The sequence below is a fragment of the Anastrepha obliqua genome, chromosome 5 (assembly GCF_027943255.1).
Source record: "Anastrepha obliqua isolate idAnaObli1 chromosome 5, idAnaObli1_1.0, whole genome shotgun sequence".
Lineage (NCBI taxonomy): Eukaryota > Metazoa > Arthropoda > Insecta > Diptera > Tephritidae > Anastrepha > Anastrepha obliqua.
This window is the reverse complement of record NC_072896.1, coordinates 82,199,013-82,225,453: the sequence shown is the minus strand read 5'-3', so window position 1 is coordinate 82,225,453 and position 26,441 is coordinate 82,199,013. Positions and strand designations below refer to the sequence as shown.

The 26,441-nt window shown below is 36.6% G+C and overlaps 2 protein-coding genes across 3 annotated transcripts in view; one reads left to right on the top strand and one right to left on the bottom strand.

The window, feature by feature from the left end:
* Window positions 1–4,815, top strand: part of LOC129247085 (zinc finger protein ush) — a 99,284-nt gene extending 94,469 nt beyond the window's left edge. Inside the window, exon 12 of the mRNA XM_054886000.1 lies at window positions 2,920–4,815. Coding sequence (XP_054741975.1) covers window positions 2,920–3,433 — 514 coding nt within the window. The 3' untranslated portion in view covers window positions 3,434–4,815. The remainder of the gene's footprint in view (window positions 1–2,919) is intronic.
* A 17,613-nt stretch (window positions 4,816–22,428) lies between these two features.
* Window positions 22,429–23,586, bottom strand: LOC129248472 (SUMO-conjugating enzyme UBC9-B). Of its 2 annotated transcripts, none has more exons than XM_054888027.1 (2): window positions 23,457–23,586; window positions 22,429–23,400 (listed from the first exon to the last, which is right to left on the bottom strand). In XM_054888027.1, exon 2 carries the CDS (start codon window positions 23,241–23,243, stop codon window positions 22,764–22,766), a length of 480 nt encoding a protein of 159 aa, XP_054744002.1. In that variant the 5' UTR covers window positions 23,244–23,400; window positions 23,457–23,586; the 3' UTR covers window positions 22,429–22,763. The 2 variants fall into 2 exon arrangements, with proteins under 2 accessions (XP_054744002.1, XP_054744003.1); XM_054888028.1 differs by having other exon boundaries at window positions 22,429–23,397.
* Window positions 23,587–26,441: the final 2,855 nt, after the last annotated feature.

The following is a 26,441-nucleotide window of genomic DNA, read 5'->3' as shown; positions in this document are numbered from 1 at the left end:
CCGAGTCCTGTTGAAACGTCCATGGTCTGCCATCGATATGTTTGTCTACCACGGCATCAAAGCAACTTCCAGAATACATTCCCGTTAATATTTCACATTTACCTTAACGCCAGGCTCGATGAAAACGATTGGAGAGCGCCCATCTGCGGTTACAGTGGCCCAAACCAAATAAACCCTATCGTTTTTGGAGTTTACTCAATTTGAAAAATTTTCTCGTCGGCAAACACAATGTGCGGAAATTTACCGCTTTCAACTAAGCGAAACAACCCCTTCCCTCTCTCAAGTCTGACTTGTTGCTGCTTTGGTGTGAAATCATGCGCCTTTGGGATCTTGTAAGGCTTGACTTTGAGATTGATTTGATTTTTGAATATGCGGCGGATGCTACGATCAGATATTTTCAGTTCTTTTGCAATTTAATTGGGACTTCGTCGGGGATTTCACTCAAGTCGCTCCTTCTCTTCTTGAACCATTTCACGTGACGTTGCAGTCTTTTGATGACCACCTCCATGACGCTTCGCGAAGCTATATTACTAATATCATTATAACGAGTAATGATGCGAGAAACAAAAACCTTATTTACTTTGAGGTGCTCGAGCTCACGAACAATCACTGGTCGTGATAACCAAATATTATGCAATCCCACTATTCCGTTTGAAATCCATTACTGATTTTCTTTTTCGCGTTTACTCACGGCAAAATGCTTCCGCGCGCTTGTAAACAATACTCTGGACTGCCATTAAGCCAACTAATAGATAGCCGATGCCCGTGCATCAGCTGCGCGAGCGGTCTGAAGTTGGTTATACTTCAAGTGCCGGACCCTGTAATACATGGGCCATATTGATGGCTGTTGTATGGTATTCCTTTCGTCCTTGGTCAAATATATAGTACACTGATAATGATGGTACTGCGCGACGGTGCGTTATGGTAGTAGTCCGGTGTAACGACCGTAATTTCGACGTTTTTTCATGAATCTTTTTTAAAAAGAAAATAAAATGCGATCGTTTTAAAGTTTTTACATGTTTTTATTGGTGTTTGGAAGTACTTCTGCTCAAATATGAGCGAGACGTTATCAATAAAACGGCCCGCGGATGACATATGGAAAAAATAATTTTTTTGTTTTTTGGTAGGACTGTTATAAGCTTGCATGGCAAATTTCAGCGTGATATGTCACATAGTTTGTTTTCTGTGCTACTGTAAACAAGTCAAGCTCGAGTGTGTTCTTCGAATTCTCTTTTATGACTTCAATTGTCTCAAAATGTTTTCCACGGAGCGGCAACTTGAGCTTGGGAAACAGGAAAAAGTCACATTGAGCCATATCAGGCGAATACGGTGCTTGCGGAACGATATTAACATTATTTTTGTTCAAATAATCGCGAACAAGACGTGATGTGTGAGCTGGTGCATTATCGTGATGCAAGAACCATGACTTGTTGTCCCACAATTCCTTCCTTTTAAGACGAATGTTCTCGCGCAAACGCTTTAAAACGTCTAAATAATATTCAGCGTTAACCGATTTTGCGATTTGTGCGATTTTCAAGCACAATTTCCTTTACTTTTGCGATGTTTTCGTCGTTTACTGATGTTGCTGGACGACGTTCATGAGGCAAGTTTTCAACCGATGTACGGCCCTCTTTGAACCACTTTCTCTTTGTACCACTGGAAAACACGTGCACGCGATAGAGCAGAGTCCCCATAGGTTGTCTGTAACATTTTTAAGGCGTCTGAAGCCGAAAGTTTGTTGGAATAACAAAATTTCAAACAAATTCTTTGTTCAACTTGAATTTCCATCGTTAAATTCGAAGAACACACTCGAGCTTGACTTGTTTAAAGTAGCACAGAAAACAAACTATGTGACATATCACGCTGAAATTTGCCATGTAAGCTTATAACAGTCCTACCAAAAAACAAAAAATTTATTTTTGCCATAAGTCATCCGCGGACCGTTTTATTGATAACGTCTCGTTCATATTTGAGCAGAAGGTATATAAAAAAATTTTTTTAAAGTTAATTTTATATTAATTTGTTTAAAATTTTTGACGTCAAAAAGGAGTCCTTAAAAAAAGATGAGTTGGTTCGGGGAAACACGCAGCCTTCAAAAGTCATCTGAAATAAAAAGTTCAAAAAAATTATTATTCTGTAGACTTTATTTTAGGTCCCGAACCTAAAATATACATAAAAAATAAAAAAAAAAAACAAAATGGCGGACTTGTGAAAAAAGTTCTCAAAATCTAATTTTTTTTCTTCATAAATTGTTTAAATTAAATAGTTTATTATTAAAAAATTAAATGTTTTAAAGGTTCGGGATCTAGATATGTGTGTCTAGAATAACGGGTTCAATTTTTAGCCAAATCGGTTTAATAGTTTTGAGTCAGTGATTCCCCGAAATTTCGAAAACATGATTTTGAGAAAAATGCGTTTAAAGTTTCGACAACAGCTGCTGCTGGCGTGTCACGCGCTTTAATACACACGGCGCGCTCTCTTATTTATATATAACTTTAACTTTAAAAATATTTAAAATTTCTGTCTGAAATTTTTATAGTATACTTTTAAGATGTTTTTCTTCCGAAAAATGTAAAAAAAGAAAAATTCGATTTTTTGAACCCGTCACACCGGGCTACTACCTTATCATAGTGCAAAATTCACTAGTTGTTTTCCCACAAATCATTTCTTTTTTTGCGGGTTGCTTCGTGAAAATGTCTCATAGCACCCGCCCAAATTATAGTCCTTATTATCTGACAAAAATTCTTTATGTACAACACCGTTTTAATGCATAAAAACCTTGAGCTTCGCTTTCTTTTTTGACTAAAAACGACCTAGTTTTTTGGTCTTGGTTTATTCGGAGCCCTCCACTCACTTCTAATTAATTAATTAATATCTATAATTTCCAATATAATATTAAATATTTTTGAATTTCTTCAGAAATTTCACCATAAAAACGGAACCACTCGAGCAGACTGCCAATGCAAGTCTACCAAATTCAGCACAAATATTAGACAACAACAACTCAAGAATATTGGCTTCCACCTTGACGGCACCTCCCCCTCTAAATAGCTTGAATGAGGAACAAATGCCACATATAAAAACCGAACCGTTAGAAATTGGAGGCGAATCATCACTACCAGCAACCACACCACTACCAGCACTAAGCTCACCATCCATTGGACCACCACCACCACTCAATGCTGCCACCGACGAGAATACCACCGCTGCCGCGAACCAAAAATACTGTCAAACTTGCGACATCTCCTTCAACTATTTGAAAACTTATTTGGCGCACAAGCAATACTATTGCAAGAATAAATTAAGACACCCTGAAGGCAACGATAGCCCCAGTCCCAATGCTGGACTCATGCCAATGTCGGTGGCATCGCCCAATTCGTTGCTGCTGTTGCAGAAGAACAAGGAGAACTTGCAGCAGGAGGCAGCCATTTGATAGAATGAAATGTGGCAAGCGCGAAAGCAGTGGGAGTGGTATTACAAGTGCTTTTGAAGCAGCGCGAAGTGCAGCAAAGTGTGCAGCAAGAGGAGTAGGCGAATGAAAACTTTTGAAAAAACACAACAAAAATTATATATGAAAATTTAAAATTTAAAGAAAAGTTATGAAACGTGCAGTATTCGACTTGTGAATCTCTGTAGATGGAAATATTTGAAATGAAATACAAAAAAAAAGGAAAATTTTTGGATAATCTATTAGAAAATAGTTGTATGTAGATAAAGGTGCTTTTGAAGGCGCGCGATTTTCTCTTAAGTATGTATGTAATATAAAAAATATGTAAAATATGTGGTCACAAATCAATTATCGATATAATCATGACTTAATATGCATGCCAAAGTTAATTAATAAAATTATAGTAATAAAAAATTCAATAAAAGCAAACAAGCGATGCGAACGTATGTGTTAATGTGTAAATATATGTATGTATATGTATGTAGAAATACGTTATAATGCAAGCCAATACGAATGTTTTTAATTTAAACACATACAGGCGCATGCCTGTGTGTGTATTTAGTTACTTACAACTTTGGGAAATGCAATTTTTCAAAACTTTTTACTTCTAATTTTATGCATTCTATTTGTTTTAGTTGATGCATACATATGTACATGTAAATGTTGATAAAAATAAAATTATAAATTTTGTAATTAAGCGAAAAATATTTTTCCGTTATTCACTTCTTTGTATATACATAAATATATTTGCGGTACTTAAGGTCAACTAAATTTTCTGAACTTACGCATGATCTGCACAAAAACAAAAGAATTATATATAAAAAACTGTTAATATAATTATAAATGTTTAAAATAAAAAATTAAATATAAAAAGAAAACAATTTCAAGGAACTTAGTATATTCCAGGTAAGCCCATTTGCATGATTGCGCATACATATATACGTATGTATATATATATATACATACATGTATATATGTGTGTGTATGCGCATGCGACTGCAATAGATATTTAACTATAAGCACATACAAGTTTACTTAGGTATGAGACAATAATTATTTATTTAAAATGCAAACATATACATAGTACGTATGTGTGTATGTATGTATGCAAGTAGATATCGAACCTTAATATTGAATAAATATGTATTTACTTACATATACATAAAACTCAATGATTTATCTCAGTGCATATGCGCATACGAGTATGTGGGTGCGTGTGTACGTATTTGCGAGTAAAAAATACCTTCTAATTAAGTTTATTGAAAAATTGTACCATTACTGCGTCAAGTGTTTTCCTTGAGCTAATACATACATAATCAATACATACATCCATTATGAAATAATAAAGTGCATCCATATATTTCAAACTATGCTTATTTCTTTCATTGTAAGTAGGTTTTACCAGCGTGCCACCAAAAATAGCATAGTGCTAGTACAAATTCTCAAGCAGTTCTAAATCAGCTAATGGACATCACTGTTTCGATGGATTACACTGTGTGACAAAAAAAAAAAATTAAATATACTTTTATGGAGACCTAGCACAACTTGTGGCTATAGAAAAACTAAACAAAATGGTATAGGAGGAATTTCCAATACACCCCCAAAATCTCATTTTATGGCCATAAAACCGTTTTTCAGTAGGTTGATGTGAAGAATCACTCCTAACTTCGCCAACTTCCATCCGAATTCGAATTTGTTTTTTTAGTTCGAAAGAACAAAAACAAGCCTTTTTGACAGTGCGTTGACAATTTTTCTGAAATGACAACTGACGAGACTGTAGGCGGAAGTATTTGGAATTTTTTTATTTTTTCTCTATTTTTTCAACTTTGACATAATTTTTACGATATTATCCGATATTGAGGATTTTTTTAGTACACTACTGTTATAGTAAATTTAATTTTGCGTCGAATGAGTTATATTTGACTGTAATTGAATTAAAATTAATAGAGTTGTGTGAGTTTTAAGATTTTATTTTTTTTTTTTACTAATGTATTGGAAATTTCTCCTACACCATTTTTCTTAGTTTTACTATACCTACAAGTTGTACTAGGTCTCCATAAAAGTATAGGGTTATTCAATAGGTGCGCTTCAACCTTTTTCCGATAGGGAGAGCGAACGACGCAATATTTTTTATTTTTCGCTTGTCATTTGTAAAGTTCATTAGTATACATTTCATCATGGAACGCTACACACTTGAGCAACGATTGCAAATCGTGCAAATTTTTTATGAAAATAATCGTTCTGTTGCTGCTACTTTAAGAGCATGATTTTGCCAAAAAATCATCTTCAGTGATGAAGCTCACTTTTGGCTCAATGGCTTTGTCAACAAGCAAAATATGCGTTACTGGGCAGAAAGCAATCCACACGTGATTCATGAGGCACCGTTGCATCCCGAAAAAATCACTGTTTGGTGCGGTTTACATGCCGGCGGCGTAATTGGCCCATATTTTTTCGTTGACGAGAACGATCGCCACGTTACTGTGAATGGAAATCGATACCGCGACATGATAAACGATTATTTTTGGCCGCAATTGAATGGTATGGACTTAGACGACATGTGGTTTCAACAGGACGGGGCCACAAGCCACACAGCACACGCTACAATTGATTTGTTGAAGAGTAAGTTCGATGAGCGTATTATTTCCAGAAATGGTCCGGTCGAATGGTCGCCGCGCTCGTGTGATTTGACGCCTCTAGACTATTTTCTTTGGGGTTATGTGAAGTCATTGGTCTACAGTAACAAGCCGGCGACGATTTGTGAGCTCAGAGCCAATATTGAACGCGAAATTGCTGGAATTTCGGCCGATTTATGCAAAAGAGTGGTCGAAAATTGGGTTCAACGATTCGACTTCGTAAAACGTGCACGCGGTGGTCATGCAAAAGCAATCGAATTTCATACTTAAATGTATATGTTCAAACTCGATAATATAAAAAAAATTAGTTAAAAAGTCAAATCGTTTGTGTTTTATTCAAAAAAGTTCAAAAGTTGAAGCGCTCTCACTGTCGCACCGTGTTATTCGATTTTACGGTTAGCAACTTTATTCAAGTAACTTTGTTCAACATCGGTGTAAGCACCTAGCATTGGTACAACTAACGACAGCTCTGCAAGTTGTGTGTGACGGTTCTAAACAAGGTGGAGTTTTTTAGTCCCATCCCTCTGCTGCGACGCAACTTTCATGATACATTAAGCATTTCAAACCCGTCATCCGTAATCAAAAAGCAAAAAAAAACACTGTTGAAGTGAAAAGCGACACATCTCGTAAATATCTAATCACATACAACATATCTGACTTATCATGGATGCTATATTAGCTAACAATTTTCAAAGTCAAAAATTCTATGGTAAAAATTGCAATGGGTCTGATGGTGAACGAGGACAAAATGAAGTACCTCCTGTCTTCAAACAAACAGTCGGCGCACTCGCGTATCAACACCCACGTCACTGTGGACAGCTATGATTTCGAGGTTGTAAAAGACTTCGTTTATTTAGGAACCAACATAAGCACCGATAACAATGTCAGCCTGGAAATCTAACGTAGAATCTCTCTTGCCAACAAGTGCTACTTTGGACTAAGTAGGCAACTGAGCAGTAAAGTCCTCTCTCGACGAACAAAACTAACACTCTACAAGACTCTCATCATGCCCGTCCTAACGTATGGCGCAGAAGCGTGGACTATGACAACATCCGATGAAGCGACGCTTGGAGTGTTTGAGAGAAGGATTCTGCGCAAGATTTTTGAACCTTTGCACATTGGCAACGGCGAATATCGCAGGCGATGGAATGATGAGCTGTATAAGCTTTACGACGATATAGACATAGTGCAGCGAATAAAGATCCAGCAGCTACGTTGGCTGGGTCACGTCGTCCGTATGGATACAAACGTTCCGGCTTTAAGAGTATTCGACGCGGTACCAGCTGGTGGTAGCAGATGAAGAGGAAGGCCTCCTCTGCGTTGGAAAGATCACGTGGAGAAGGACTTGGCTTCACTTGGTGTGTCCAATTGGCGCCGGTTAGCACGAGAAAGAAACGACTGGCGCGCTTTGTTAAACTCAGCCAAAATCGCGTAAGCGGTTATCGCGCCAATTAAGAAGAAGAAGAAGAAAGGGTTAAGAACAACATATCGCAAAATTCGTGATTTATTTGGTGAAAGTAATCGTCCTTATGAGCCGACAATTCAAACGTTGGTGAAAAAGTTTCAAGAAACTGTTCTGTTGAAAATACTGATGCTGTAGCGCAAAATGTTGCTAAACAACCTTCAACATCGATGCATCGACTATCTCGACGTTCTCAACAAATTTGTTGGTTTTGACTTGTGGACGTGCTTATGGTGGTGATTTTTCACATATGATTGCTAAGAGCCGTATTAACCCTTCAAATGTTTATGTCGCAAATACTCGTCAGAGCAAAACGAAAATCGTCGTGAATATAAAAAAAAAAAATCCCATTGGCATCAACTTTAATTTGTTCCCCTGAAAAAGGGCAAATAATGATCTTTTCAAAATTGTAAATTTTACAATATAACGGGTGGTCAATCATGAGGCGCTTTTTTCAATAGTTAAAAAAAAAAAACAAAAATGTAAATTATGTTCAAAACCTTTATTTATCATTTGAAAGGACATTCTTTGACATTTACTTTTTGAATATGACTTCATTCAAATGTTGGCCGCAACTACGCTTAAGGTGGTCCATTCTGAAGGTCCAATTTTCAATCACTCGTTCGAGCATTTCGACTGGTATGTCGTGAATAAAACGCGTAATGTTGGCTTCCAGAGCTTCAATCGTAGCTGGTTTATCAGCATAGACCTTGGACTTCACGAATCGCAAAAGAAAAAAGTCCAAAGGTGTGATATCACAAGATCCTAAACGTGAAATCAGCTGCTCTCCGAAATGACTTCTCAATAAAGTCATTGTTTCACGAGCTGTATGGCAAGTGGCTCCGTCTTGTTGAAACCAAATGTCGTAGAGATCATTAGATTCAATTTCAGGTAGCAAAAAGTCCGATATCATGGTACGGTAGCGAGCACCATTCACAGTTACGTTGCGGCCATCATCATTTTTGAAAAAATATGGACCGATGATTCCACCAGCCCATAAACCACACCAGACCGTTGTTTTCTCTGGGTGTAAAGGTAGCTCTTGAACCTGTTCTGGTTGCTCTTCATCCCAAATACGGCAATTTTGCTTATTGGCGTAACCATTGAGCCAGAAATACGCCTCATCGCTGAACAAAATTTTGCTCGAAAACAGCGGATCTTCTTCAATCTTTTCAAGAGCCCAATCAGCAAAACGGTGACGTGCAGGAAGGTCATTTGGCTTTAGTTCTTGTACGAGCTGTATTTTGTATGCTTTTAAATGAAGATCCTTCCGTAAAATTGACCAAGTTGTTCCATACGATAGTCCAAGTTGCTGAGAACGGTTCCGAATCGATTCATCGCGGTTTTCACGTACACTCTCTGCTACTGCCGCTATATTCTCAATGCTTCTTGCTGGACGTGGTCTATTCGGTCGAGAATTATCCACCAATGAATATTCGGATTCAAATTTGTTGATGGTATGTCGAATAGTGTTTAAGGCAGGCCGATTATGTTGACCATAATGCGGTCTTAGCGCACGAAAAACATTTGTCACAGAACGCTGATTTTCATAATACAGTTGAACAATTTGTAGACGTTGTTGCGGTGTGAGTCTTTCCATGATGAAATGCCAAACGCTGTTCAACAAATCCACGATGACAGTTTGCCACAACTCGCGCGCGATCTGTAAAAAAAACGCAAATGAAAAAAACTCCTCTTAATTGATCACCCGTTACATATGTTAGTCTGGCAACCATATTTATTTCAATACACAATAGCTTGTATTAAGCTGAAATAACAAATTCTTGTAAATTACCGTTACAAAACGATTTTTTTTCAAATAAAAAAGCATTTCGTATGCATTTCTCAGTTGATTATGTGGTGACATATTTGAGAGAACGAAAGTCCTGTGGATTTATTGACAGGAAAAGTAATAGTAAGTACCTTTATGCCTTTGAGGAATAAAATTGTGAAATACATAATTTTAATATCCCTACCGTATGAATTACATATTATGATAGTGATGGTGGTAAGTGTTTAAACAGAGAACAACGCAAAATAATGATAATTTTGTCGTCTTCTGATGAGAGCAGTGATGAAGGTGCAAAAAGCAGTGATCAAGTTGAATTCGACAGAGCGCCGTGATGAAGGTGGAGAATACAATGATTCAGAAAAAGAGAATAAAAATAATTCTAGTTCAATATGGACGGCTGTAGGTAGAGAACGAAAACCTTTTGAGTTTTTATAGAATTGGGGGAAGCACTTCGATATTTCGTCATCTTGCAAAACCAACCCTTTATTTTTATGAAAATTGTTTGGATACTTATGTATCTAATGAAAATAGGTATTAGTTAATCAGACTAATTCATATTGTTAGCAACGAATAAAAATATTGTATATTTTTTCTAAAAAACCAACACGCAACGTTCGATTTTTAGTCATACGAGTAATTGCCTACTTTTACAGGCAGAAACATTTTACTCTGCTTATGTCGAGTATACTCGTCACCGCCGTAAAATAATAAGTTTTTCGGAACAAAATTAAACATTTTTTATATGTTTCGGTAATAATAAGTTCTATGCGTGTCTTTATCTATGCGACCCTTTACAATAATTTGTAATAATTACATGATCAGGAAGCATATTTTATGAAAGTTTCCTTTTTTCTGGCAAGTGAATGGACAATTTTGAGAAATTCTCAAAACAACTATGATGAAAGTTTGTTAAAGAGGCAATTAGAGGTTGAAGTAATCCACGAAAATTTTAAGCAGACAATTTTACGAAAGGTATCGGCCACCGTAGCCGAATGGATTGGTGCGTGACTACTATTCAGAATTCAGAGAGAACGTAGGTTCGCATGTCGGTGAAACACCAAAATGAAGAAAGAGTCTTTTTCTAATAGCGGTCGCCCCTCGGTAGGCAATGGCAAACCTCCGAGTGTATTTCTGCCATGAAAAAGCTCCCCATAAAAAAACCATTTGCCGCTTGGAGTCGGCTTAAAACTGTAGGTCCCTCCATTTGTGAAACTACATCAAGACGCTCCTCCCACATATAAGAGGAGGAGCTCGGCCAAACACCCAAAAATGGTGTAAGCGCCAAATACAAGGCGAAGCCCAAAATAAACAATGCTGGCGTCATTAAAATGTTTTTGATGGCGCTATCTTTTTATTGAGTTAGAAGTTACATCTCTAGCTGACTTCCAGTGAAAGCTTGGGGACATTCGGTTCAGTGGAAGCGAATTTATTCCGTCTAAAGTGTCAGTGTGTTTGTGTCATCGGTACAAAACGGAGTTTCAAACAAAGCGCTAATATGAATTTGGGTTTTAAAATCGGTAAAACGTTTACCGAAACATTTGAATTGATAAACAAAGTTTATGGCGATGATTGTCTATCTCGTGCCAGAGTTCATGAGTGGTTTACACGGTGCAGAAATGGTTGTGAGGACATAAATAACAATGAACATACGGGCCGCCCAAACCAAATCACCGAAAAGTCCATCGAAATTGTTCGTAAATTTATCAAAAGTGAACCGAAACCATCGTTGAAATTCATGGAATCGGCGTTGAATATCTCCAAAGCATCGATTTATCGCATGTTAACTGATCATTTGAGCTTACGAAAAGTCTGTGCACGTTTCATTCCGCACAATTTAATTGAGAACCAAAAATTGCTCAGAATTCAACATACGAGAACTTCCTTTACAACATTGGAACTGATGATGAAACTTGGTGTTTTCAACATGAACTTGAAACTAAGCGTCAAAGTGCCGAATGGAATCGCATTTTAACCATCATTCACTCTCCGTATTCGCCTGATATGGCTCCCTGTGACTTCTACCTATTCAGAAAATTGCATTTGGCAATGAAAGGAACATGTTTTGCGTTCGTTGATGCCATCCAAAACGCTTGTACCGACATTATAAAGGACGTTCCGGTCAATGACCTGAAACACTCTTTCGAAAAACTTTTACCTTCTGCTCAAATATGAACGAGACGTTATCAATAAAACGGTCCGCGGATGACATATGGCAAAAATAAATTTTTTGTTGGATGGTAGGACTGTTATAAGCTTACATGGCAAATTTCAGCGTGATATGTCACATAGTTTGTTTTCTGTGCTACTGTAAACAAGTCAGGCTCGAGTGTGTTTTTCGAATTTAACGAAATTTGTGGAATTTTCTTCAAAAAGAACAACGCAAAACTGTCGCTAAGGAAATGCTCGCCATGACTGATACGGAGTATGACGTCGAAACAGCCCAACAATCATCGGAATGGCGCTCCCCGGAGGAGCCGAAACCCAAAAAACCACGCCAAAGTCGCTCAAAAATTAAGGTTATGCTGACTTTTTTTTTCGATTACGAAGGTGTGGTGCACTCGGAGTTCCTTCCGCAAGGCCGATCGGTTAACGCTGAATATTATTTAGACGTTTTAAAGCGTTTGCGCGAGAACATTCGTCTTAAAAGAAAGGAATTGTGGGACAACAAGTCATGGTTCTTGCATCACGATAATGCACCAGCTCACATATCACGTCTTATTCGCGATTATTTGAACAAAAATAATGTTAATATCGTTCCGCAAGCACCGTATTCGCCTGATATGGCTCCATGTGACTTTTTCCTGTTTCCCAAGCTCAAGTTGCCGCTCCGTGGAAAACATTTTGAGACAATTGAAGTCATAAAAGAGAATTCGAAGAAGGAACTGAAATCCATACCGAAATCGGCCTTCCAGAAATGCTATGATGATTGAAAAAAATGTTGGCATATGTGTATCGCCTCCAATGGTGATTACTTTGAAGGAGATAAAATAAAAATTGAACAATAATTAACCGTTTGTGTTTTATTAAATCAGTCTCGTTCATATTTGAGCAGAAGGCAGATCGCGCAAAACAGTGTATCGAGGCCAGCGGGGATTATTTGAATAAATAAACTCGAAGTTATCAGAACAAAGCTCTTGTCGTTTCTATTTTAGCTCAGTCTTTTTTATTTTGGACTTCACCTTATATATAGACTCACTTTGGATTAAAAAATAGTTATTTTAATCTCCTAGCACCTGTGGGTGATACTGGGAAAAGAAGGCAAATGCTCGTGTAGTTGGCGCATATATCCTTTCTCGGTTATTTAACCGAGTGTGTTAAGAGTGGCGTACGTCTCGGCGCTTTCATACGGCTTTTTTTTTTTGTTTTTTTTTTTTTAGTTTTTCTCACGGCTCTATTGCTATAGGTTTTGTCTTTACTGTCAGGTTTTAAAAAAATAAGATATTTACTAGGCATAATCCATGACAATTTCAATACCGCAGGATAAGGCGGAAATATTTTGTATTTTTCTTTAACAACTAAGCTATAAATTGTGGAAAATTCGGTTGGCTGATTATAATAACATTTGGGCAATCCGTTTAAGTTTGGATAATTTTCAGTTATCCCTTTTAATAAGCTTACCTAATTACGTCGCTTCTTCACCCAGTCTATTCAAATACAAAGTGACCCATAATAGAATTCTCCCCATCACAAACTCAACTTTATTTCTATTTTCAGTTTGGTTGTTGATATCGTTTTTGATTATGCTTAAAATTATTTGATTTGACACCGCCGTTGGCCCACAAAAGGCACCCCATCACACATAACCATCGCACAAATCCATTGTCAATCCGAAAAATTTACAGGAAAACACACAAAACATCCATTGTGGCAAGTAGGGTTGGTTGGTTGCTTGCATTCACACGCTACACTGCGGATGGACGTGTCGACAAGGGCTCTGGCGAGTAACTATGTAGATGAGTGACAAGTATACATATCATAATCAATTTCCGAATGACAAAAAGTCAAAAGACACAGGGGTTGCGAAAAAGGAGTTGCGTGTGAACTACAACATCATCGCATGAGCAATCACACTAACAAAACTCCCACCCCCATCGTTTTGGCACTTCCTTTAACTAAATCGACTCGCTGCAATTGGCCGCTTGACATTATCGCTGGATGGTGTGTTTTTACGATAGATAAAGCTTAGTATCAAAATAATAAAGAGAGTTCGTCATGGAGCCTCATGTGATTTGAAGTGTCTTTATATAACAGTTTTAATATTTCTATCATATGGGTCGAGAGGCCATAAGATGCTAGTTTATAAAAAAATATATCTCGCGACATAGTTTCGAATGCACATGAGAAGTCAACAAAAAATGGAAAAGTTTTCTTCTTAGCCTTGAAGTTTAGATGTACAATTGAAGTCAGGTTAAAAGGATTATATAAATATTGTTGGTTATCCTCTCCGAAAACCTGCTTGAAATTCACTAATTATTTTGTTCACATTCGCCCATGCGTGTTAAAAGAAGTCCAGTAAAGGTTTTGTTCAAAGTATCACGCGGGTGGAGGCCTCTATAATTTGAGGTGAGATATGGAACCCCTTTTTTGAATAAACAATCTAGTACGGCTTTTTGAAACGAGGTTGGAATTTGCTTTTTTTTTAATATCATCTGCTAATAGGTGTTGGTCCTTCTTAACAGCAGTTAAAACTAATATTCCTATAAGAGATGATATTTACTGTTGGGAAGTTTGTTTCCTTTGCGGCTCACTGGTAATGGCAAGTGTAATTGATTTTCGATTAGCTATCTCCACATTTATCCATCGAACTATTTCGTTGATAATTTCATTAGTTATGAACATCTGAAAACACTGTAGGGTCCGTGATGTTCTTACACTGTCGTGTAGGTCCTCGTACTTGATGCACGATATTCAATCCATTATGGCGAGACTTAGGTTTTATAGTCGACCATTTGTGTATATCTTTTCCACGTAATATCGAATTTAACAACGGCACTATATTTGACTTGCATATTAAAGTGTTCACAGGCACATCGTCGTCATCTGAATCGATGGGTTCACCTGATGAAGTATATTCATCTTCTTTTAACACCTCGTCATCTGATACATTGCTATCCTCAAAATTTTGATCTTGATCATCGTTCAATTCGATTTCGTCATCGCAAATTGCAAGAAATTTTTCAAATTCTTCATCAGGAAGGAAAAATGATATAAACTTCATTGTTAAGAAAAATGATATAAACATCTACACAGATGGCTCAAAACTAGACAACAAATTAGGTGGAGGGGCTTACTCCGATAAACTCGGAGTATGCCAATCATTTCGTCTACCTGATCATTGCAGTGTACAGGTGGAAGTCGTTGCCATAAAAGAGGGGCTTACGGTAATAAAAACGAGAGTATTAGCCTCAAATGAAGTCTTCATATACTCGGACAGTCAAGCGGCAATAAAAGCGCTTGCATCTAAAGCACACTCGTCAAAAACAGTTTTAGAATGTTTCAAACTTCTAAATGACGTATCTAAGTGCTACAAAGTGCACCTTATCTGGGTGCCAGGCCACCGGAATATAGCAGGAAACTGCAAGGCGGATGAACTTGCTCGAACCGGTACAACGCTCGATATCCAACCGGATAGGGTCTGATACCCATGCCTATAGCCACTTGTAAATTACTTATAGACAGGGAAACCATCAAAAAGGTAAATACAAGCTGGCAAAACCTCACAACATGTGAACTAAGCAGACAGACATGGCCGAACTGGAACAGCGGTCGATCGAAGATCTTGCTAAGATTTAACAGAGAAGTTATAAGAAAAATGATAGAGGTATTAACTGGTCATTGTTTAATAGGCAGCCACGCTAGAAGGTTAGGACTCCCGTACTTCGATTTCTGTAGAAGCTGTCTTAATACAGAAGAAGAGAAAGCAGTGCACTAGGCCGGGTCGATTTGTGGGGAGGCAAAAAAATCGCTCATTGCTCTGTGAAAATCATATTCTAGGGATCAAAATAAGAAACTTTGCCGAAGGAACCATACCTCTAAAACGAATTCTGATGTCCCCCAATTTGGGTCGAACTTTTTAGTTTCTTTTCTATAACTCACTTAAGGGAGGGGTCTAGGGTTTGACTTTCAAAAAATCGATTTTTTGGAAATAGCTTTTTCTTATAGTAAATCATCTCAAAAATATTGTCCCAAAATTTCAGCTCAATCGGAGCAAAACTTTTTTAGTTATAGACGTTTTTGCCCCCACTCCTCTGCGACAGCTGCGAGCGTTTGGAGCGGAGCGTTACGTTTTTCTCGAAACCACTTTTTCAAAGTCCGTGACTATTAGAACTTCAACAATATTTAACCGATCCTTTTCAAATTTGGTATACAACTTCTATATATAAAATACCTCCCCCCCACTGAGAGATTTTTCACTTTTTGTTTTACATTAAGGGCGGTTTCCACTTATACAGCGAAAAAATCAGTGAAAATCGCAATTTTTGCTTCAAAAACGCGCTGGCAACGTAAAAATGAAAAAAAAAAATCGGAGCCAGTGGGGAGGAGGTTTTGGTGATAATTTAACCAAATAATTCTGTTTTTTTATTTCAGGTGATTCTACAACTAGATACGATAGTCACCGCAAATCACCTTTTGGAAAAGGCGTTTTCGGAAAAGTTACCTCACCGGCTTATTTCCCGATATTTTCTTACAAAAATTTAGTACAATATTGTTGAAATGATGCTTTATAATGTACAAAAAGTTTAAATACATTTTCACTATTCATATCTCTAAAGCAAAGTCTCAAAAATTCATTAAAAAAAATGCTCAAACCCTAGACCCCTCCCTTAAATTAATTTTTTCATTTACATATGTATGTTCTGACTAAATAAATTTCTTAAGAGAAAAAATAGATATTATTATATAATAAATAAATAAAAATAAAGAAAAAACATAGCCATTTATCTGATTTTTTCATGTAAAGGCCAAAAATGGTGATATTTTTAAATTGGGGGACATCAGAATTCGTGTTCGTTCGGTATGGTTCCTTCGGCAAAGTTTCTTATTTTGATCCCTAGAATACGATTTTCACAGAGCAATGAGCGATTTTTTAATCGACCTGCCCTACTGCGCCCTCTTGATACAGCATTTTTAACCGATGTAGCGGACATAGCCCATCTAAAACTAACGAAGCTCTGCTCGTTTATTAAAGTTACCGGATGGTTTCAAAAGGAACACGCAGGGTAAGGATAAGCTCCAGTGGTATCACAATGGACCTGCGAAAGGTCTAAGTGTGTATTTACGACAACCACCCAACCTACCTACCTAAGTCACTAAAAATTACACAAACATCATACTTCGTCGTTTCGACGACGCAAACACAAAAAAAAAAAACTTACCCAAACAGAACTGAGCTGTACATGCACACACTAAGAGAGTTCAGCAAACACTGATGCTATACAAAAAATCAGCAACAAAAAAACATAAAAATTAAAGAGAAACACCAAAAACAAAAACATGCGTCGTCGTTTCGACGAAGGATGATGTTCTAGGGTTAATTAATTGTAATAAGTTAGGAGTGATTGTTCACATCAACCTACTGAAAAACGGTTTTATGGCCATAAAATGAGATTTTGGGGGTGTATTGGAAATTTCTCCTATACCATGTTTCTTAGTTTTACTATACCTACAAGTTGTGCTAGGTCTCCATAAAAGTATATTTAATTTTTTTTTGTCACACCGTGTTATAGGTATAAAGATTCTTTTCTCTCTTTGTCATATTTTACCTTTTGATAAGCAACAGTGTGTAGAGGTAAACGAGCTGGATATTTCAAGGAATACATCAAGTGATTAATATTTATTGTAGTTACTACAAACAAAGGCACTCTTTTAAAACACAAACGTATAAACAGACAACAGAAATCTATTTTTTTATTGTTACTCGTATGGTTTACGTCGCCGATGATTTATTGGTTTTGAACCTTTTTCCATTTTCATGAATTTTAGCAGATAGGCGAGTGATAATGCGACACATTGAAAAGACCTAGAGAAATTTTTGGTCTTCACAAATAATGAGCTAATTAGTGCAGCTGTCACCTGTTAGTTTATGAAAATCAAACTCACCTGTGTTTGATTTATGTGGTTGTCACAGTAGCGTTTTCGGTCAATTTTCCACTAACGACTGTCGATTTCTGGCTCGATGCTACAAATGGGTCGCGCGATATTCATATTAAGTAACCCAATCATTTCTATATTACTCGCAGGATATCGATCTATCCGAGATCTGCACAAATGGCAAATTAACACCGCCAAAACAGCAAATTAGCCAGACTCAATTTCAATGGAAATTATTTTAATTTGCGCAATCTTATATATAAAATAAAGTCAACTTTTTGTGTGTGTTCGCTAACCGGCCGTGTCTTTGCACCGAATTAAACCAAACTTACACACATTGTTAAGTAAGTATTGAAAATGGGTTTCGTAAAGTTTGGTTGTAATTCGGAACACTGGCAACGCGTACAGCGTTCTTTTGAACCAGCCATAATGTCGCTTACTTCTTTAACGCTTGGGGCGGAACTGAACTGTCAAATTGACAGTGTGAGTTACAATGTGTCAATATTTCTTTCTGATTTGGATGGCATAAGGAAAAAACGTAAGTGCAAAGTGTAAAAATTTGTTGTGAACTTTTTTGGAGTGGATTTTGGAACAGTGAATAATTTCTTACGAAATTTGAGAATTTAATGTGAAATCCGAATGTTCAAATAAAATTACACTGTGCGACAGTGAAATTATACTTTTATGGAGACCTAGTTCAACTTGTAGGTATAGTAAAACTAAGAAAAATGGTATAGGAGAAATTTCCAATACACCCCCAAAATCTCATTTTATGGCCATAAAACCGTTTTTCAGTAGGTTCATGTGAAGAATAACTCCTAACTTCGCCAATTTCCATCCGATTTCGAATTTGCTTTTTTAGTTCGAAAGAACAAAAACAAGCCTTTTTGACAGTGTGTTGACAATTTTTCTGAAATGACAACTGACGAGACTGTAGACCGAAGTATTTGGATTTTTTTATTTTTTCTCTATTTTTTCAACTTTGACATAATTTTTACGATATTATCCGATATTGAGGATTTTTTTTAGTACCCTACTGTTATAGTAAATTTAATTTTGCGTCGAATGAGCTATATTTGACTGTAATTGAATTAAAATTAATAGAGTTGTGTGAGTTTTAAGATTTTTTTTTTTTTTTTTTTAGTACGAGATTTGGTAAGCGTTTCGAAGCATGAAAATGATAAAAGGTGTCATTATAAACACATAATATTTATTGGAGTATTGTGCAGTGCCTAAAAAAGAAAAAATCTTAAAACCCACACAACTCTATTAATTTAAACGTATTTCCAGCCGCTTCCATATGATAAGACCCTGTTTAGTTAAAATGATCGTTTAACAAAAGTATACTTTCTTCGAACTTTTTTTTTTCTGTCGTCTAGAACATTTTACTATTCCATGGAAGCACCATTTGCTTTACCGACACAAAATAACATTTTTTTCATCGATTCTGTGAACTTTTTAAGTAAATTTACATCTAGAGAAGCCCATTCTGCCTTAATTGTCGCTTTAAGCTCGTTGGTGTTGTCAAAATGGCGATTGTTGGCATAAACTCTTCTGTCTAATATACCCCAAATGTTTTCTATTGAGCTTAGATCCGGAGAACACGCCGGCCAACCCATAGTTTTTATGGAACAATCGGTCAAATACTGCCTTGTTTCCCTTCTTACGTGAATTCGGGCGTGTTTTGCTGAAAAACGAAGGGCACTTCCCGATTAACCTGGATAAAAGGAAGGAGACTAGTTTCCAAGACGTTTTTGTAGTCCCCAGAATTCATTCGCGATGATGTAAACTGTATATCAAGAGTTGCTTTCGATTTAAATGCACAAAGTTGCGCTTGGAGAATAAGAGAGGGCTCTTGCGCAAATCTCTTCAATAATTTAAAAAACCATCGAGTCCATCAAGGTTCCATTTTTTTTTTCTTTTTGATCATTTTAAATGATGAAGCAATGTGCGCCAAACTGTTGTTTTGGAAACCTTATTTTGAATAACAGCGGCCAAGTTGGCGCAAGACTTAGTCGAGTTGGAAGCTTTTCTTATAATTTCTCCCTGTTCTCGACTTGATAGTGGGAAATTTCGGATAACACAACGACTTCTGCCTATTTTTTCTTTTGCAATTAACTTGATTGACAAGAACCGCGACAGGATGTCTTATGATGTCACCGATACAACACCTACACGATGAGGCCCTTATGCTGCCTGTTAAGGAGCATAACAAACTGCTCAGTAAGCAGTTTCTGCTAGGGTGTTACCGCAGGCCTCACCCGTGCAGACACCTGCTTGAGCCTGAGCCACCTCCCAGGCACGTCAGGAGGCATTTCTTCAACTACGCGGACGAGATCCAAGACAAAACAGACAGACAGCTACTGGATCGGACAGTGTACAGACAGGCCATAAACGACATTCATCGGGAGACCCTCACCACCTTCTCAAGCTCCCAACCCCCGAATGCCGTTATTGGAGTTCAACCACCACCAATCGCTGACGAAGAGCTGCAACTTCCCCGAGAGTCCCGCGTAACCTTGGCACAATTACGTTCTGAATACTGTAGCAGGTTAAACTCCTACTTACTACTGTGTCCAAAAAATAAGGTGACATGGTATTTATTTTGAAAATTCTTTATTTATTCTTCCAAATCAATTTCATCCCCTTCAAAGTAATCCCCTCCCGACACAATGCACTTATGCCAACGTTTTTTCCAATTTTCGAAACACTGGTTGTAGTCACTTTCCGGGATGGCCTTCAGTTCCGTCTTCGTTGCGGCTTGAATCTCCTCTATCGTGTCAAAACGGTGTCCCCGGAGCGGTCTTTTGAGCCTGCTGAACAGCCAGAAGTCGCACGGTGCCAGATCAGGTGAATACGGTGGTTGCGGAACGATATGGGTTGAGTTTTTGATGAAATGATCACGAATTACGGTCCAAAAAATTCAATGTTTTCGGTACCAGTCGAGATTTGACGCGCTTGAGGCCCAAAACATCCTTCAAAATGGTATTGACTGAGCCTTTCGATATGCCAACATCATCAGCAAGGTCTCTAATCGTTAATCGACGGTTTTTCAACACCAAATCTTTGATTTGTTGGACGTGAGCTTCGTCAGTTGAGGTTGATGGTCGCCCAGGACGCTCTTCGTCTTCGACACGTTCACGACCGGCTTGGAACTCACTATACCACTTGTAAACATTTTTTTTAGACATAGCCTCATCACCAAAGGCTTTCTGCACCATCCTCAACGTATCCGAAAATTGATTCCGCAAACAAAATTTAATGCAAATTCTTTGCTCAACAAATTTCGACATTGCAAAAAACGAGAAACTCACTTTTAGCAGCTCACAAAACGACGCGTATCTCAAACAGTAAATGAATATTTCACATGAAATTTGACATAGATGTCACTCACAGTACTACCAACCTAAAAAAAAAAAGAATTCTCCTAATCCTTCAAAGCGCGCAGTTTAAAATCAAATGTCACCTTATTTTTTGGACACAGTAGTATATAGAATCGATCCCGACATACTAAACATATGCCTAGCATGTGATGGCACCCCGCACGACACTAACCACCTTTTCACATGCCCCATCAAACCCATTCATCTAACACCCCTCTCCCTCTGGACCCAACCCGTCGAAACAGCTAGTTAATCTACCGTTAGATGAGCTAGACGAAGATGAGCGGTGATTACACTACAATGACAGGGCAATGTTACTGCTACAACAACAACAAGCCTGAATCCTTGTAGACCAAAATTATTCCACGCTCCTCTTGTGATAATATTGAACCCCTTGTCATTTTACGTTAAAATGGATAAAATTATAATTAAAGTCATCCAAAACAATTGCTGATTGCACCTTCTATCTATTCAGAAGCTTATTTTCGAATAGTGTCTTATCATTATGAAACGCCGAAAAGAATAGCAAAAGTACAGCTTCTTGGAAAAAGATAACGGTTCTACAAATTAGAGTGAGCTGTCGCACCAGAAACAATTGATGGAAGTCTTAAGTCTATAACTGCTAATCCGGAAAGTAAAAGCGAGCTTATGGTAGTTTAAAAATTGTATACCAATGGTGTCTTATGATTATGAAACGCACCTTAGTCCCCATATATTTTATTAAGGCAAAAACCTTATTTAAAGACACGTGTGTGCATACATATTTCTAAAAGTACAGTTAAAAAATCATCGAAATTTTTTACTAACCTTGGTTTATTGTTGCTATGTGACAGCGAAATGACTAATCCACCAATACACACCCAACGGTATGACTACATTTTCAATATGTACACACTTCGGATTTGTGTACATAAATAATGAAAAATGTCAATTTTTGTATAAAATATTTTTTTATGTTTAATTATTTCCCGTTAATTTCGTTTAATTTCAATATTTCAGCGAAGTTGCTAAAATCTGAGAGGTTAATAACTTTTTTGCGCATATCCACACAAAGTGAGGTTAGCCAATATGCAATTGGACATGAAGCTGGCGCACACGTACATTTATTATTGTAGATATATTATTGCACAAGTCTTTATAATTTTATGTAAATACATAAAATATACAATTATAAATCGCTGCTTCAACTGCGTCATACAATTTTCCTTCTGCACATATCGTTCACAGCAGATCTGATCTAACTATATTTAATTGTCATCCGCCTCATTTTTAAAATCCCACGTAAAGCTAGAAAATACTTACTGCTACAACAACTACTTCCAATAAATAACTACATTATTAGAATAGAAGCAAATTGACTACCGCCTGCTACATCCAGTCCCCTTTGTATCTAAGTATGACAATCAAGTCACTATTTCCAATATTTATTTCATCAAAAAACATCATTTTTTCCAAATCACGGATTGTAGTTTTTATTTATAAAAATTAAACCTTTCCTTTTCGAATGTATTACAGGTTCTTGAAGCTCTAATTTTAAGTTAAAATTAATATCAAGTTCAGAATGATGAATTAAGAAAACATAAAAAGAGTTACGTCGAGATACAGTACAGTTTAAGATCTCCACTTCTTTACATATCTTTGTTATTTATTATTTTTCTTCTCGTTTTTAATACATATGTAAATACAGTAGATTTATTTCAATTAAAAGTAGGATCATATATAGACAAGTACAGTAATAATTTATTTTAGATTGCCCCCTCAGTTACGGGCAACACTATAATTCGAGCATTTACAAAAAATGCTTTGAAATCACTGTTTACATCTAAACGCAGTTTAAGCACGCACCCTTAAGACCCAGCTCTCAAGCTACGCTCCTTTATTCTGTTCTCATTTCTCGTCTTCTAACTAATAATATATGTATTTGTGTGTGCGAAATGCCTTTTTATACGTCCTCCTATTCAGTGGCAGCCATAGCACGTGCCTGTGCACGCACACGTTTCTCGTATTCCAAACGATTTTGACAATAGATTGTGTATGCTTCTGCTTGCGCTGGATCCTTGATGTTCGGTTCATTAAGCAGATCTTGAATGCCGAGCAATATTTGTTTGATAGTAATGGCAGGACGCCAATCTTTCTCTTCATCTAACAATGACAAACAAACCGTGCCAGACGGATACACATTGGGGTGAAATAGCGGCGGTTCGAATTTGCACTTTGGTGGCGATGTGGGATAATCATCTTTGAAAATCATTCGCAACTTATATAGGCCACCTTCCCAAGCGGTTCCCTTCTTTCCGGGAATAGCACATTCCCAAATCATAAGATTCAAAGTACCATCTGGGTTTTTGGCTGGACGAGCGACAAAGCCGAATGGATGATCCTTACGCCAAGCTTTGCGTTCTTCCCCTAAACGTGTAATTGCTATTCCAGACATAATTTTTCTGACGGATGTTTTCCCACTCTAATCTAAAACAGTAAGACTCCTCGTCTTTCGCTTTTGTTCTATTTTCTCCAACACACGAACGCTCACACGATTTTCTCTTCGGCGATGTTAAAATGAAGCCTTTTTTTCGAAGGTACTTCTTGGTCTTCTGAAACAAAAAAACATATACAATTATATATACAAAATGTTGTGGAGCGATCTAACCTTAGTTTTCTTAATTAATTAAAGTTTATATTTAAATAACACGCGGAATTTTTCGTTTTTACACTGCAGCTTTACAAATTTACCGCTTAATTCGTGCGTCGATATAAAAATGTCAATGTATGTGTATTCGAGAGTTGTCAAAAGTGACAGCTGCAAGAAAAACTGCTAGAAAATGCTGAATAAACGGCGTCCTTGCAGGGTTGCACTTAACAAATTTTCCGACAGCTTCCTACTTTCAAGCCGGTATCCAATGTATTTCTAAATCGAACTTAAGTCTAACTTAATAGGCTTCCTTCGAAAAAAAAATGACAACTCATTCTATGTCGACATTATGAAACTTTTGCCATATTTTGTATTTTATACGGGAAATATTAAAATACAAATACAATACAATACATACAAATTCTGTACAAAGTTTATTTAAAACAAAATCGGTAAATCAGTCTAATATAATAGGTTTACATATAACTAGATTATCTAATTTTTCAATTTTAACTCTCAATCCGTAATTAAATAGCGAAATCACCCATACAAAATGCTTCTTCCGAAATCCGAGATTGTAAAACAACCTGAAATTATAAATATACTTTTTGTTGTACTACTGTGTGTTTTCTGAATGAGGATAAACCTCAAAGTAAAAACTAAGTAAAATAGGCGTTGACAAAAAAAAATATTTCTCTAATGAAATGTTTATTAAATATTATTTTATTAATTATGCCTGCGAATTAGAGAAAACAGCGATCGCTATGGTATAAAAAAGCAGTCGAACTTTTTCTGAGCTTATGGCAGGAGAAGCTGCCGCAAAAGGAACTCGCATGTACATATAAGCAGGCATGCCACTGAAAACGGCCACAGAGGCTATGTGTTTGCATCAATTAAGAAGCTGATTGTTATTTTTGTAACTAATCTGTCGTATACGAACGGGCAGATTAATTTTTGTGGGTTTATTGCTAATCGCTGTATATGTGAACGAACTTTTTGCCAACTTTACAAACGGGTATCGATAGCATCACTGCATAGGTATCGATACCAATATGCCCGATATCGAAACAAAAGTATCGATACCAAGATTATATCAAAAGTATCGCAACAGACCTAATTCTAAATGAATGAAATTCATTCTTCTATTGCTTTCTCCAGTTTTTTTTTTCAACTTAGAAAATGTAATTATTATATTATATTATACTTATATATTAAATGAAACAGACCCGAACCAGCACCTCTTCAATTATTTCGCATCTTGACAAATGTTAAGATATGTATACAGATATTTTGCGGAAATGTTACCATATTTTTGAATGAAACATTTTCTATAATTAAGTAGTACTTAGTTTTAAAGTACGTTCACATATGCATTAATTACGAATAAATCCACAAAATTAATCTACCCGTTCACATATGGCACATTATCTGCCAAATTGATAATCAGCTGTCAATACTGTTGTGAAAGGTTTTTCTTCATAGAAATTATTTTGGTGGAATATTTCGGTGTTTTTGGTTTGTTTATTTATTACTAACGATATGAGAAAAATACAAGGAGACGGAATAGCTTATTTAATTGCGCAATTGGCTGCTAATAATAAACAGTTGGAGGAAATCCGTAAACGACGTTTACTGAGGTTTCAAAAAATTATGGTAGCAATACTCATTCGAAATGCGATATTACATTTTGTAATAAGTAACAAGAGGACACACACTCTTCTTCTGTTATATGAATGCTAACTATGCAAACCTCACAAACATTTTATTAGAATTATGTCTGCAAACCTGTTTTCTCTCTGCCGGCATTAATTTTAATTAGTTTTTACTTTGACGTTTTTCTTTACACTCGTAAAAATAATTATCTATTACTCGCTTTTTAATTACGGATTGGGAGTTAAGCACGAAAAAGTAGATTATCTACTTATATGTGAACGTATTATTAAGATTTAGTTTAAATGAAACTTATACATATTCAAAAGGTTTGTAAAACCGACCCTTAATATCAACAACATTCATGCTCCTAGGTAAAATGTCAATTTAGCGTCACAATTTCCCGTGTTTACAAATTTAAAACTCATCTGATGTTTGCTGATCCTTCAATTTTCCCACTAATAAGACACATAACATAATTCATTCTTTATTTCTCCTAATGTTTCTTAAAATTTTCTATTATAGTCGTGTCTGGATATAGCGAACAGCTAGTTTTAATGTACATTAAAATTTTTACATCCAAACAGAAAGCAACGAAAAATAACAAAATAATCAGAAATGACAGCGGATATTCCCAGAAAATGCTCTTTGGCTGTTAATTGCTAGAAAATCTGCTGTTGTTATTCTAGCAGCATAAACGATCCTCATACAGGGGAATTATTCTGAAGTGATAGTCCTTGGCGGGATATAAACCAGGGTCATTCCGTTAACATAGAACCGACTGTCGTGGAAACGAGCAAAACTGCTGGATGATAAACGGTTCATTAGACAGGGCTAGTTTTCCCTTGGTCGGGAAAACCCCGAGTCATTCCGGCAACGTAGAACTGGCTGCTATGGGAATATCTGCTGTTATTTGACACTAGCATTAGCATTTAATTCGGTTCTTCAGCTGAACGCCTTGTAGCCAGTGCTGCGTTTATGTATTTACATAATAATTTTTTTGTTATATAAATTATAAGTAAATAAATAATTTGTTTTTTTTTCGAGTGCAACGTTCCTGAATGCTTATAAATTGATAGAGGAAAATTCTTAAGTTAATGAAAAAATCTCAAATCATCAAAGAATTGGAAAACGTCTAAATGTTTCATCTTTGGCCAAAAATATTTAAAATAGCTAAATCAACAATTTCGGAAATAAACAACAAGGGAAATAGACTCTTAGAACAGCCGAATATTTCCACCAAAGATCTCTTACGTTTACATATACACACAAAAAAAAAAATAAATGCATTGAGAGGACCGCGTAACCGCTGAGTGCTTGAATTTCATCGCATTTCTCCCGTTACGGAACTTT

Bases quoted from the DNA above. Each gene is read 5' to 3' on its own strand.
- LOC129248472 (XM_054888027.1), bottom strand. From the start codon at position 23,243: ATGTCTGGAATAGCAATTACACGTTTAGGGGAAGAACGCAAAGCTTGG.